The 13966-nt window shown below is 40.1% G+C and overlaps 1 protein-coding gene across 4 annotated transcripts in view; it reads right to left on the bottom strand.

Annotated features, from left to right (window-relative positions):
• The window catches only part of trappc10 (trafficking protein particle complex subunit 10), a 47264-nt gene that overhangs the window by 5540 nt on the left and 27758 nt on the right, over positions 1 to 13966 (bottom strand). For 3 of the 4 annotated variants that reach the window (XM_061842460.1, XM_061842462.1, XM_061842463.1), the window contains 6 exons: positions 8627 to 9082; positions 6617 to 6758; positions 4583 to 4741; positions 3348 to 3577; positions 3181 to 3281; positions 528 to 687 (listed from right to left, as the gene is read on the bottom strand). In XM_061842460.1, the coding sequence (XP_061698444.1) occupies positions 528 to 687; positions 3181 to 3281; positions 3348 to 3577; positions 4583 to 4741; positions 6617 to 6758; positions 8627 to 9082 (1248 nt within the window). The remainder of the gene's footprint in view (positions 1 to 527; positions 688 to 3180; positions 3282 to 3347; positions 3578 to 4582; positions 4742 to 6616; positions 6759 to 8626; positions 9083 to 13966) is intronic. The other variant, XM_061842461.1, reaches the window with a different exon arrangement.

Raw genomic sequence — 13966 nt, 5'->3', positions numbered from 1 at the left:
CCAAATAACGTTTGTTTTTTTTCCAGGTGTTCAAATACATATTTGCAGCTGTATCACAAAAATTGTTAAAAAAAAAAAAAAAAATATCATACATTGTGATTTCTGTTTTTTTTTTCTTTTTAGATTCTCTCTCACAGTGGACATGCACCTACGATGAAAATTTCAGATCCCTCCATGATTTCCAAGTGTGATAACTTGCAATATAGTAGGGTGTTCAAATACTATTTTCTTCACTGTATGTATGATTATTGCTGATATGGGATCAGACCAGTATTGGACAAAACTCAAGGCTCCAAAATCTGTATAGGCTGGGAAGTGAAAATTATTGGATCAAGACAACCCTATTTATTAATATACAGTAATTGTATATCATCATTCACATGGTTAGACTATACTAAATACAAAAAAATGTTCTCTGATTATATTTATATTTTTACTTTAAGCAGCCAGTTAGTCATGTACGTTAATGCAGAATTTTGATATCAAAGGAGGACATTTGCTTAATTAAATGCTTTGTTCCCTCTTACCTGCTGTGCGTTGACATTGAGGGATCGCATCACTAACAAGGCTCCCTGCTGTGGATTCTGTTCCTGTTCTGGATGCTGCTGCCGCTTCTCTGCCAGTTTGACGTGGGCCAGCGTAAAGTCAGAATCTGACACATTGCGCACGCACACCTGGATATACTTCCTGTTAAGAGCCGAATAAAAAACACCACAGGGCCAGTGAGGAAATGCCGAGATATTATACACCATATCATTGTGTGCTATCACTGTCAGATAACTAATTATATGTAGTGTAAAGTATAAGTGATAAGTAATTACATTAATGTGAAAAAATTGCATTGCTTTTGGAAACTTCAATTCTTACAATTTTAGTTGTATTTGAAAAATAATTCCAAAAGCTCACCCAATCACTCCAATGAAAACAACTCAATATTTCATCATACCAAACTTTGAATAGTCTGTTTAGGGATTTCACCTTCCTATTCCAATATGTCTGTGCATGAGTGCACAATATGGATGAACTTGACTGGCATGCATAAAGTCCTGCCCTCAACATGACAGAACATCTTTAGGTTGATCTGGAGTGGACAATGAGCCAGCTGTTCTCATCCAACCTCAGTCTATCACTTGATAAATATGCTCCAGGATGAATGAGCAAAAATTCCCTCCTAAACCATGTTGAAAGCCTTTCCACAAGAGCTGATACTATTATAGCTGGAAAAGGTAGACCAACACCATATTAAACCATATGGCTTTAGAATGGAATATCACTACAAATCACATGTGAGCCAGGGCTTGTGAGCAATTACTTTTGCTCATATGTGTGTGTGTGTGTGTGTGTGCGAGAGAGAGAGAGAGAGAGGGAGAGAGAGGGAGGGAAAGAGATAGAGTGTGGAAAAGAGTGAGTACTGTGAGTTTTCATCCCCTCTTAAATGTTTCAGTCTGATATATTGTAGCCATTTGCTAATGTATAGGAAGCACCCCACATTGAATTGTTGAAATCGTTGCAGAATTATTAAAAAAAAAACTGAAATATACCACAGCCATACGTATTTAGACAAGTGAGACTTATTTAACACTGTTGCTGTCCATCACATCCTTGAGATGGTTCTGCACGTTCATTGGAGTTCAGCTGTGTTTGATTATACTGACTGGATTTGAGTAGGAAAGCCAAACACAAAGACCTGAAGCTCATAAGTGCATATCAGAGAAAATGAGAATCACGAGGTTAAAGAAACTGCCTGAAGAGGTCAAAGACAGAATTATGGAAAGGACAGATGTGGCTAAGGTTACAAAATATTTTTTGCAGCACGTAAGGATTTTAAGAGCACAGAGGCCTCCATAATCCCTAAAATGGGAGACACTGGGAGGATCAGAACCCTTCCAAGAGCTGGCCATCTAGCCAAACTGAGCAATCGGGGGTGAAGACCCTTGGGGAAAGAGGTACAGTAGATAGGAATCTAAAGATCACTTTGGCTGAGATCCAGAGATGCAGTTGGGAGATGGGAGAAAGTTCAAGAAAGCCAACCATCACTGCAGCCCTCCACCAGTTGGGTCTTTTTGGCAGGGGCCTTACAGAAGCCTCCCAGTGCAAGAACATTAAAGCCTGCATGGAGTTTGCTTTAAAAATAAAAAAAAAAAAAAAAAAAAAACTGAAAGGTCTGATGAAACCAAAATAGAACTTTTTGGCCTTAATTCCAAGCAGTATTTATTGAGAAAAACAGGCACTACACAAAACCTGCATCATGCTATGGATGTGTTTTTCAGCTGCAGTGACAGGACGGCTAATTGCAATCGAAAGGAAAGATTAACGTGGCGAAGTACAGCGATATCCAGGACAAAAACTTTCTCCAGAGTGCTCGGGTCCACAGATTTGGCAGAAAATTTGAAGGTCTTCCAACAAGACAATGACCCTAAGCACACACCTAAAATAATGAAGGATTGGCTTCAGGATAATACATGGAGTGGAGGTGGACTTTTAAAGGCAGACTAACAGGCCGGGTCAGAATTCTAGCTGATAAGACAGGTGTTCAAATATTATTGCAGCTGTATGACACAAATAAATCATTTTCAAAAAAATCATACATAGAGATTTCTGGATTTTTCTTTTTAGATTATCTCTCTCACAGTGGACATGCACCTACTTTAAAAATTTCAGACCCCTCCATGATTTGTAAGTGGGAGAACTTGCAATATCGCATTGTGTTCAAATACTTCTTTATTTATTTTTATATATATATATATAGAGAGAGAGAGAGAGAGAGAGAGAGAGAGAGAGAGAGAGAGAGAGAAGAGAGAGAGAGAGAGAGCTAGAGAGAGACGAGAGAGAGAGAGAAGAGAGAGAGAGAGAGCTAGAGAGAGAGAGAGAAGAGAGAGAGAATTGTGTTTCAGTTTTTGCCGTTGCGCTAATAAAATAAATCCCGGGCTACGGGTGGGCACTTGAATTGGACTGGATATTCGTTTGATTTTCTATGGTGTGGAAACATTTCACCAACACACACACCCACACCCACACACACACACACACACACACACACCCACACCCACACACACACACACACACAAAGAGTCACATAAAAAAATTAATACGCTGGATTTCTGTCACTACTTTAAGCCATGTGTTAAATCATTTTACGTGTTTGTATTATACAGTGCTGCGCTTTAACGTTTTCTCCACCTGTTTCCTGTGGACAGTAGCGAGTGCTCCGTCTTGAAGGGGATATGAAAAGTGAGAGCCAGCAGGGTGGAGTAGATGGACCATGGACAGTCAATGGACATCTACAGAGAGATACATGCATGAGCGGATGTCTTAAGGGAGCTGGGCTAACCGCTCGCGATCCTCACCCTTTGCTCTATGGCAGTCATCGCTGTGTCAGGGTGGCTGTAGCTGCGCGGCCAGTGTCGGACCTCGCCGTTGGTCAGCCTTTCGTCGGCAGGCCGCTCTGGTCCAGACGGAATGAGGCACAGGACCTCCAGATGGAACTCCAAGGTGTGGTATGGAGGGGTGGAAGGCAGGCTGATGCTGGTCACCTTGTCAGAGGACTGGATGGCCAGCACGGTCTCTGAAACTGATGCTGTCCACACAGGCGTTGGACAAATACCACTTAAAGCTCACACACACAAGCCTAATGATACACAAATTAATTAAATAAATTAAAACAAAACAAAAAAAACCCTCACATACACCAAAAAAATGTCACACCTCTGGGCTAAAAAAAAAAAAAAAGCCAGAAAACCTCTCATAGACAAAAAAAAAAAATCACTTATGCTAAAATCCTCTTGTGCAAAACAAAAAAACTTAAACACACCACCAACAAAAACCCTCTTACACAATTAAAAACCTCACAAGCATCACAAAACATCTGTCACACACGAAAAAAAAACTTACAAAGAAAAAAAACTTCAATGCACACAAAAAAACACTTGCAACAAAAACCTCAGACACCCCCCCAAAGATCTATCACTCACACTTGAGAAAGATTTGTGATGTTTTCTACACGGAGGAGTTTCCCAAGCACAACACAATAATCGTTGTCAAACAACATCGCCAATAAAACCTTGCAAACACACTAAAAAACTCACACACCCAAAGTTTCTATATTCTTACAGAAGCAAAACCAAATCACAAACACAGAACAAGAAAAACAAGACGCATCCATGCAAAAAAACCCAAAACAAAACAAAAAAAAAAAACCTCACCACAAAAATTTCAAAAACTCCCAACACAAAGTTCTCTCACCCCCAAAAAGTATTACTAAAACAACAAAACAAAAAACATGAATTCACACCGAGACCTTTTGCTGTGTAATTTTGTCTTGTTGTGCCTGAAAGCTGGCTCAAATCTGGAAGTCCCTCCCTCCCGCCATCAATCTATTGCTGGGTTCAACTGTCAACAGATGAATTAGTAACCGATTCCCAGATGCCAATGTGTTTGAATCATTATGATCATGGATTTGGTCCATTCAACCATACTCTGAAGATGTTGTGTCACTGCCTTATTATGGAAGGAATTCAGCTAATCCTAAATCACAAAACTGAAATTAACTTCGTTTCAACTTTTGGGAGTGGCATATACGTACCAGCGCTTGTATTGCTGATGCGTGCGGTGCAGCTGGCATTAGCCAACATGGGCATGCTGTCACTGTTGCTGAGCTGCAGGGCATCGCCCTTCCTCACAGCGTAGTGGCCTGTTAGCAGGGTGAACTTGACCATCTGTGGAAGGCCGGCCAATAGCGGCTCTGAATGCACAAAAAAGATCATAAAAATAAAAATAAATTAAGTATTTATGGACACCCTCAAGGTGAAAATACACGCACGGGAGACCAGTCAAAGCAGGTGAAGGCAATGTGATACTTTTGGGAGATTTGTGTGAAAAGAATAGGCGGATAAATGGTTCTTCTATTCCAAATGGCAGCGTAAAAGGGGCTGGAACAGTGTTTCTCAAAGTGTGATATGTAGATCCCTTATGGTGGCAAGTGAAAGAATTACTGAAGAAAATACATTTTCAATCAAAAATAAATGTTTATGTTCATGCTATTCAAATTAACTTGCTCTCAGCATAATTAAAATTAAGTATTAAAAGTAAAAATATTCATAGTTTGAAAAAAAAAAAAAAAAAAAAAATCATATAATTAACTTAATTTAACTTCTGTCAGTGCTAGTCTTCCACGTTAACATGAATATTTGAATTCAACAGCGATTAATGGCAGTAAATTACTTTTAACTTAAAGGACGCACGGAGAGACCATGCAAACTCCACACAGGCGAGGCAGGATTTGACCAAAGTACACAGAACTGTGAGGCAGATGTACTAACCAGTATTTCAGAATTATAATTTTTATTTATTTATATATTCTGTACATATTGTTCTTGTAGTGAATTAAGTCAAAGAGTTATCTGAACTTGACTCCTAAAATTCTGAAAATGAAGACCATGGTGAGAAGAGGAAAGATTTGAAATCAAGTGTTTTTACTTCTTAGGGTGTTTTTAATCCATTTTTTGTCTCATATGTAAAATATAAAGGAAGTGTATAAGAGGTCAAGAGGGAGACAGGGTTTTTAAACAAAATTCTCACACAGACTGTGATGATGTTATGGGCACACCAGAAAATCAGTTGTGAGGAGACAAGACAGTTTGGTGACATGAAAGGAAAGCAGAGGAAATTTGTGTAGCTTATGTGATACACATGGTAACTCAATGTGCTTTACATGATTAAAAGAGGATGACAGAAAAATTTTTTTTGGCAAATATTATATGCTCTTGTGTGCAGGTCCATTTCCTATTGTAAAGCTATTTAACCTCAATTTAGCTGTTATTTTTTTCAAATTCTAATTCCTTACCCGATGAGCTCGGATGGTCATGGAGCAACCTTTTGTGCATTTTTCTGCTCTGTCAATTTGAAATGTTTTTGAATAAAGGAATGTAAATTTGAAAAACGTTTACATTAATTGGACACTCTTGCCCCGAGGTGTGATTGTGAGTGCAGCTGTTTGTCTCATTGTGCCCTGTTGGCAACCAGTTCAGGGTGTACCCTGCCTCCTGCCCGCTGAAAGCTGGGATAGGCTACAGCACTCCCCGCGACCCTTGTGAGGATAAGCGGCTAAGAAAATGGATGATGGATGAGTTTTCTTTATTTGATTTATCAATAAATTTTTAAAAAATATCAATAGATTAATCAATTAAAAGATAATATTTTTTGGGGGCAGTTAAGTGCTTGAGGTTCATTTGTGTTCATCTTGTATGGAACAGGAATCTTACTGAAAACTAATTTCTAGATCGAGATCGGAAGTGCTTCACACACCTGGTGCACATTCTGTTGTATGAATGACAAGAGGTTGAATGGACCATCTGCCATTTAGTAAAACTGCAGCAAATTTTCTGCCGGTCACCTGACGTCAATCAAATGTATATTTCTAATGAATAAATCATTTGGGACTGTTCCCGAGGGAACCCCGCTTTTGGAATCACTTCTCTACAGGGTGCACAATATTGCGGTATTGAGGACAAAAGACTAGTAACATTTATTAAAATGTGGCTTTCACACAGAACCTGCAAAGCCTTGGAGGCGGTACACCAACATGGCAAAGACAAAAGGAGCAGCGGCGGCAGCTAACCTGAAAGCGGCTCCACGGTAAGCTGCGGTTCCTGAGAGTAGACATGGTACTGAACTGCTGGGTAGATGTGGGCCAGGACGAAGTTGACGCGGGCCAACGTGACGTGAATCTGCCGTAACGTATACGTGCCCGACTCGTCGCTCTGCACAAAAAAAGACAAAGAGCAAGCAGCACTCTTCATTTGGAACACGTGGGACAAGGAAGAAGGACACATCGAATACTTGCGAAGGACTCAACTTCATTTTGACTTGGACCACGACTTGACAAGTCTGTTTGCAATTGACATTTGTGTGTCATGTATGTTGTGTGTTTTTGGAATGTTTTTTGTGTTATGCATTTTGTGTTGTATTTATTTTTAATGTGTGTGTGTGTGTGTGTGTTTGTATTGCTATGTGTAATGTGCCAAATGTGTTTGTGTTGTGTGAGCATGACGTGAATGTGTGTTGATTGTGGTATGTTAGTTTTTTGAAGGTGTTGTGGATTTTGTGAGTTTCTGTATGCGTTTTGTCTAGAGCGGTAATATTGTAAATGTGGTCTTTTTGTACGCGTGTTTTTTTTTATGTGTTGTGTGGGGGCTTCAGTTTTTTTATTGTGTTATGGTTTGATTAGCTTTTGTGTGAGGAAACAGAATGAAACAAACTAGGGGTGCAACGACTAATTATTCAGCTATTTAATCAATTATCAAATTAATAATCATCTTTGTTTCTTTTCAGCTTGCCCTGTTAGAGATGACCAAAGTATGTCATCTTTTTCCTTGTAAGCCTTTTGCCTGAATCTTCTCGTCTCACACCAACAGCCCTTCATCATCTTCCCTCACCATCATCATTATTACCCTTCTACCAATATACTCGCTCTCTCTCCTATGGCCATGTCCAAACCATCGACGTGTGTTCTCTCGTACTTTGCTTCCTAAACATCTTTGTTTAGCTGTTCCTCTAATGAGCTCATTTCTAATCCTATCCAACCTACTCACACCGAGCGAGAACCTCAGCATCTTCATTTCTGCCACCTCCAGCTCTATTCCTGTTGTCTCTTCAGTGTCACCATCTCTAATCTGTACATCATGGCCAGTCTCACCACTGTTTTATAAACTTTCCCCTACATCCTAGCAGAGACTCTTCTGTCGTATAGAACACCAAACACCTTTTGCCAGCTGTTCCAACCTGCTTGGACCTGTTTCTTCACTTCCTTACCACACTCACCATTGCTCTGGATTGTTGACCCCAAGTAACTTAAGTCGCCCATCCTCGCTATCACTTCTCCTTGTAGCCTCACCATTCCTGCTCCAAACCTCTCATTCATGCAAAAATATTCTGTTTTACTTCAGCTAATCTTCATTTCTCTCCTTTACAGTACATGCCTCCACCCTTCTAACTGTTCCTCCACTTATTCAATTTTCACTGCAGATCACAATGTCATCGAAAATCATGGTCCAAGGAGATTCCAGTCTAACCTCATTTGTCACCCTATCCATTACCACTGCAAACAGGGTCTCTGATCTGATCCCTGATGCACACTGATTATAATTTGTATTTCATGAAAATAAGACATTTGCAAGCATCTTTTACATAAATACTTATGAACATTTTAACAGAACAATCACACACTCAATTTAAAATACTGTGTACATAAAGGGACAGTGATTTTAGTCTTTTTTTTATCAGTTTCAATGAAAAAGATGAATTATTAACATAATAGTTACATGCGTCCCTACAACACAAAGCGGACATAGAATACTCCAAACAACAAACAAAACAGCGCAGACAAAACACACACATACAAAACTAACGAACATACAGACATCACTCTACAAAACACACACACCCGCACCCACACACAAAACTGACAACACACAAGACACATGCACCACTCTATACAGCAACACAACACAAAACACCGCACAAACAAAATAAGACGTATACAAACACTGCTGCACTCCACATAACAGTACATAATGCATATTTGTGTTTGTAAATTGCAGCATTACTGTTGTGAATGTGCTTGTCTTACTGGCGCAGAGAGAATTACACTGTTGTCTCCGGGCTCCAGTGTGATGTTGCGTCCTCTGAGCATTCGCGCGCCCTCCTTCGGCACCACAGGAAGTGTAGGTGTGGTGGTGGCGCTGTGGGCATTCTGGGCGATGGGCCGAGGCATGTCCTGAGGTGAGCCGCTGTCATGGCGCCTTATGACCAGGTGAGCATTCTTGCATACCACACCCACTGAGCTGAGGGAATCGTCCGAGGGGCTGTGGTCATGTGCCTCATCCATCTCCAGTGGGGGGGTGGTGCTCACAAAGGAGGGACGACCCGCTGGAGACACAGCAACCTCAAAGTCCACCATCCCAGGGAGCCCGCTGCGCCTCTGAGCGCATCCCTTGGATGCATACTCAGCCTCCAGGTGAATGCTGATGGCCAGCTCCTCCACATGCACACTAATGGGCATTAGGCAGTGCAGCGTGAGCTCCACCTGAGTGTAAAAATTTCACGTATTAACAGGAGGCATAATATCATCCATTATGACGTCAAGAGTAATAATTTTGTGTTTCGTAAAAAGGACACCACCTACTAAACACTGTCAGTGCAAAAAAATTAAATAATGAATTGAATGCAGTCAAAACATGGCACAGTAATTCTAACATCAGCAATGGAATCAGCATGAGAGTATATACACTTTTTCCTGGTGTTACACTAAAACCTCCCCTAAAAGAAAAGTTTCCCTTGGTCTCTTGGGAGCAGTGTGGTACAATGCATGCATCAAGTCACATGTTTTCATAAGCTTTAAAAATGTAGAAGAATAGAACAAAAGAAGAAGGATGCCCCCCCGGGAAGTCTTTGAAAAAATGGATGGCTGTGGTACATTCTGGCGATATCTGTTAACAAAATTCTGACAAAAATTGAAAGTAAAATTTCCAAGTCCTGACCCCATGCCCCCCTTGCCCCCCATCCCCTATCACTGGATGGCACAAAATCACATTTGTCATTCAAATATGCTTAAACAGGGTTCATACTCAGTCTGACCAAAAAAATTTAAGGGCTTTTTAGGAGCATTCTTAGGGGCTGACACGAAAAATTTAGGGCTGACACGGAAAAAATTTAGGGCCGACACGAAAAATTTAGGGCCATCGTGGAAAATCAAGAGTAAGGAAAGACTCACCCAATAGTGCCATCAACCGTTCTTGGTTCATCAAAAGTTCCAGTACCTCAGTACCTGTGACAGCGATCACTTGTCGCCCCTTGTGGTAGTTCTCATTGATATGACCATTGTCAACGTCTTCACGTAACAGCATACAGAAAAACAGATTCTAACTACAATTGCAACTATATACACAAATGTCTTCTACTGATATCTGTTTCAGCACCCCTACTCTAGCTCCTTGAGCCTACCCAGTGCCTCCTCTATTTGTTGCTGCAGAGGTGCCAAAGAGGCTCTCTTGTACTTTGCTCTGCCTCTGAGTGCATTGGCCTCGGTGATAAACCTCAGATTCCTCTTTTCTTCTGCCTCCTCACACAGGCTGTCAGCCTTCTCAATAAGCGTTGATATGTCAGTCTCTGTTCTGGCTTTTTTGGCTTTGAGGCAGTAGAGATGAAAAGTGGGCAGCGATGCCAAATGTAGCCAGGTACGAAGTCTTCCTTTCCCCACTGTGGTAGTTTTTAGCAATGTCACTGTCTGGGAACATGACTGCAAACACTTTCGAATTATTTTCACAAGATTTGTAACTGTAATGGCTGCAGATCACTTTTAAAGTCCACACGATCTCTGCCTTTAACAAGTCCGTCTTCATGTATTGAACTACGTTCATAAAGTTTGACGTCTGGCTGGTTGAAGACGATGGCTGGACAACTGTAGGTGCGCATTAGGGATCGCAACTGGTTACAAATAACCGGTCATAACCAGTTTTCGTTCAAACTATCTATATAGATATAGAATATAAGTTTTTTTCGGCTTGTCCCTTTCGGGGTCACCACAGCGTGTCATCTCAGATGAACGCATATATATGTTTGGCACAATTTTTACACCGGATGTCCTTCCTGACGAAACCCTTCTCAGGGAGTGGAGGCCCCAGTAGGATACAAACCCACAACCCCTGGTTTACCAAACCAGTGCTCTAACCACTGAGCTACAGGGCCTCTAGTATAGATATAGAATATACACGAAAATATAGCCTAGAATTTCTACACCGTACAGCAAAACATGTTAAAGAAGTTGATCTGTAGTAATTACTATTAACGTTTAAGTCTCAAACTTGTTACGTCGCCTTGTACTGATATACCCGACCACATTGCTCACTATCTTAGATATAGATCTAGTAATACTAATAGTATAATCAGTTGCCTTTTATATATATATATATACACACACACACACCACACACACACACACACACACACACTTGAAAAATGTACGGGTGTGGTCAGTCATGCTCACAGATAAAGTTGCGGGTGTGATTAGGGATGGCCGTAAAATAACTTACTGGATTAATATAACATAACTAAATTAAAAATGAAATCAAATACATAACTACAATAGAATACTAAAACGCAGAAATGATCATTTCCAATTTCAACTGATATTAGTAGAACATGATATAAAAATGTAAAATTTTTCATCAATAAAAATTCGTGATTTGACAAACTTGATCTGAATAAAAGTTAAATGCACTGGCCTGTCAAGGAATAAACACGGTCTATACTTGCAATGTTTTCAAGATGCTGAAAGTTTACTTCAACATAAACCGGCGTTAGTGGCAACAAGCTCGCGATACATTGGAACAAACAATCGTGTCGGCAATCATGACGTATTGTTGTTGTGGGGGGAGGCAGACACCACGGGACTGCCGTAAATAGGAGGCCAGATTGCTTGGACGCCCCTTTATGTGCATGTGCTCGACGTATTGGCCACACCTGAATCAAGCGACGAGGTGAATGATGTCTAATGTTGTTTTTTTTTTTTTTTTTTAAACGCCGTCGCACTGCGCACCCCTGGTGTAACTGAATTTCCTTTGACATGCCTCATGATGTTGATGACTTTCGACGTAAATGCCCTCGCATTACGTGAAGCAGTTGTGAACATGCGCTTTCGTACATGCTTCGTACGGTTAACTTGCATTTCCTGTTTCCGGGTGAATAACGGTTGTTTTGGAGCATGCTCGTTTAGTTCACAACGTTTATGAAATAAACGCGTAAATTAACGTCAAGACCACACAAAATAACGACATATTGAGAGAATTCGAGGGGAGGGGCGTTACTGTTACTTGTGTTAGTGCCTCAACATGGCTACGCTCGTGAAAGCGGAACAACGAACTCAAACGCATGTTTGTTCAATGTTGTCAACTAATATCCGGATTAATTTTAGGCAATTTTTCCTCAATTTTCCAGAGTATTTTTCATGAAAATTTAAAAATCCGGAATTCCGAGAAAATCCGGAGGACTTTCATCACTGAAGAATTTTAACGTGCAAGCTTTATAAATTGTATTATGAAATATATGTAGTACATTTATAAATAAATGCTATTGTTTTCAAAATGTAGACAATATGATCGTTCATTATTTAGGTGCATACCTTTATCCCAAAAAATTACAAATACAAATTCAACTAAGTAAACTACTAGAAGTGAAACGAAATTTAATTCAGATTTGGATCATGGCATGCAAGCGTGCTTTCATAGCGTTTATATCGTATCCATTCAAAAATGTTTTAATTCTTGTTTTTGTAAATGATTGAAACACATGAATTTGACAACAATTATTAACGTCATGTTTCGTTATCAGTAAATAGTAGACATTTTTACAAGTAATTGCTTCTGAACTCTCACCTCGTGTCCGAGCAAACACACTCAGCCCATGAGGACTCCCTTTGACCACTGTGAGCAACAGACGTATGCACTGTGGTCAGATCAGTGTCATCCATTGAAGCTCCATGGCTTATTAAATATTCACATTACAGCATTTACATTTCCATCAGAATATTTTTAAGAACCATTTTGTGTTTTTGTAAACCTACAATGAAAATGTCAACAAACAAAAAAATACATTGCTAATCAAACCAAGCCAACTTTGAACTATAAATTTGAAAGGTCGCTTCCAACTTTGTCTCTATTTTTTTAACCAACAATGATATCCCTGTCTGTTTTTCTTGGTGAAAAACTGAATTATTGCTTGAAGCATATCTTCAGCAATGCATGGTGAAAGCTGAATTATGCTCCCAAACAGTTTTATGGTTAATGTTATGTTGCCTCCTATATTTAAAATACAGAATTAGCTTTTTGTGCACTGTATTGTCTGTGCTTTCATCCTCGATCAGGCTGTGCCAAGGTGGAATTTTAACATTATACACCATCTCATCCTGTACTTTGGCTTCAGACCAGACCTTTTTTTACAAAAAAAAAAGAGAATCTCATTCAGTTTCACCGCTTTTTCTTCTATTATATTCACTTACCCTGAGATTCATTAAAGCAACAGCACTTATTACTATTATTTTTTTACTTTTACGTTTATTATCAAGAGTATACACAAGCGGCATGTCTGTCTTTGCTCTACGTTGCCCAGACTGTGTCCCGAACTAAAGCATTGGTGGTGTTTGTGATTATGAGTGTACCCCTTTAAGAGCCTGAGGGGGGCGGAGTCAGGTAAACCAGCAGGAGACCTGTGCTGCGTCTATGACAGGACAGCTGTCTGGTTTAACTACTCATATTAAGGACGTTCCACCTGAATGTGATTCCACACATTGTGCCATTCACCGTGAATTGCTAGTTAGTAGTACATATTTAATGATGTTGTTAAAGTTATAAACTTCAAAGCACATTCGCTCAACTGCAGTGTATTCGAACAGCTTTGTGTGGAGATGGATGCTGTGCACAAAAGCCTTCTTTTACACACAGAAGATGGCTATCCAGAGGGATATAACTGGCCAGATTGTTTGAGTTATGAGAGCTGCTGCAGAAATTTCTCTCCAAAAAGAACTTGCCACTGGCAGCTCATTTCAGGACAATTGGTCATCAAACTCGCCGACCTGTGAGGTTTATTTAATCTGCTCGATGAACTCAATCTGTCACTTTAGGGAAAAACGACAACTGTACTTAAGTTGGCAGATAAAATAACTGCATCTAAAGCTCTCTAGGACAGCTGGCGGAAGGTGTCTGGTGTATTATGTGACAGAAGAGTCTCTGCTTGGATGAAGATCAAAGTTTATAAAACAGTGGGGAGGACAGCCATGATGTACGTATTAGAGACGGACGTTGGCACTGAAGAGACAAAAGGAAGCAAAACTGGAGGTGGTAGAAATGAAGATATTGAGGTTCTCTCTAAGAGTGAGGAGGTTGGATAGGGTTAGAATGAGCTCATTAGAGGGACA

The sequence above is a fragment of the Syngnathoides biaculeatus genome, chromosome 14 (genome assembly GCF_019802595.1).
Source record: "Syngnathoides biaculeatus isolate LvHL_M chromosome 14, ASM1980259v1, whole genome shotgun sequence".
In the NCBI taxonomy this organism is placed as follows: Eukaryota; Metazoa; Chordata; class Actinopteri; order Syngnathiformes; family Syngnathidae; genus Syngnathoides; species Syngnathoides biaculeatus.
The sequence above is the reverse complement of the archived record's forward strand: the minus strand, read 5'-3'. Positions and strand labels throughout refer to the sequence as shown.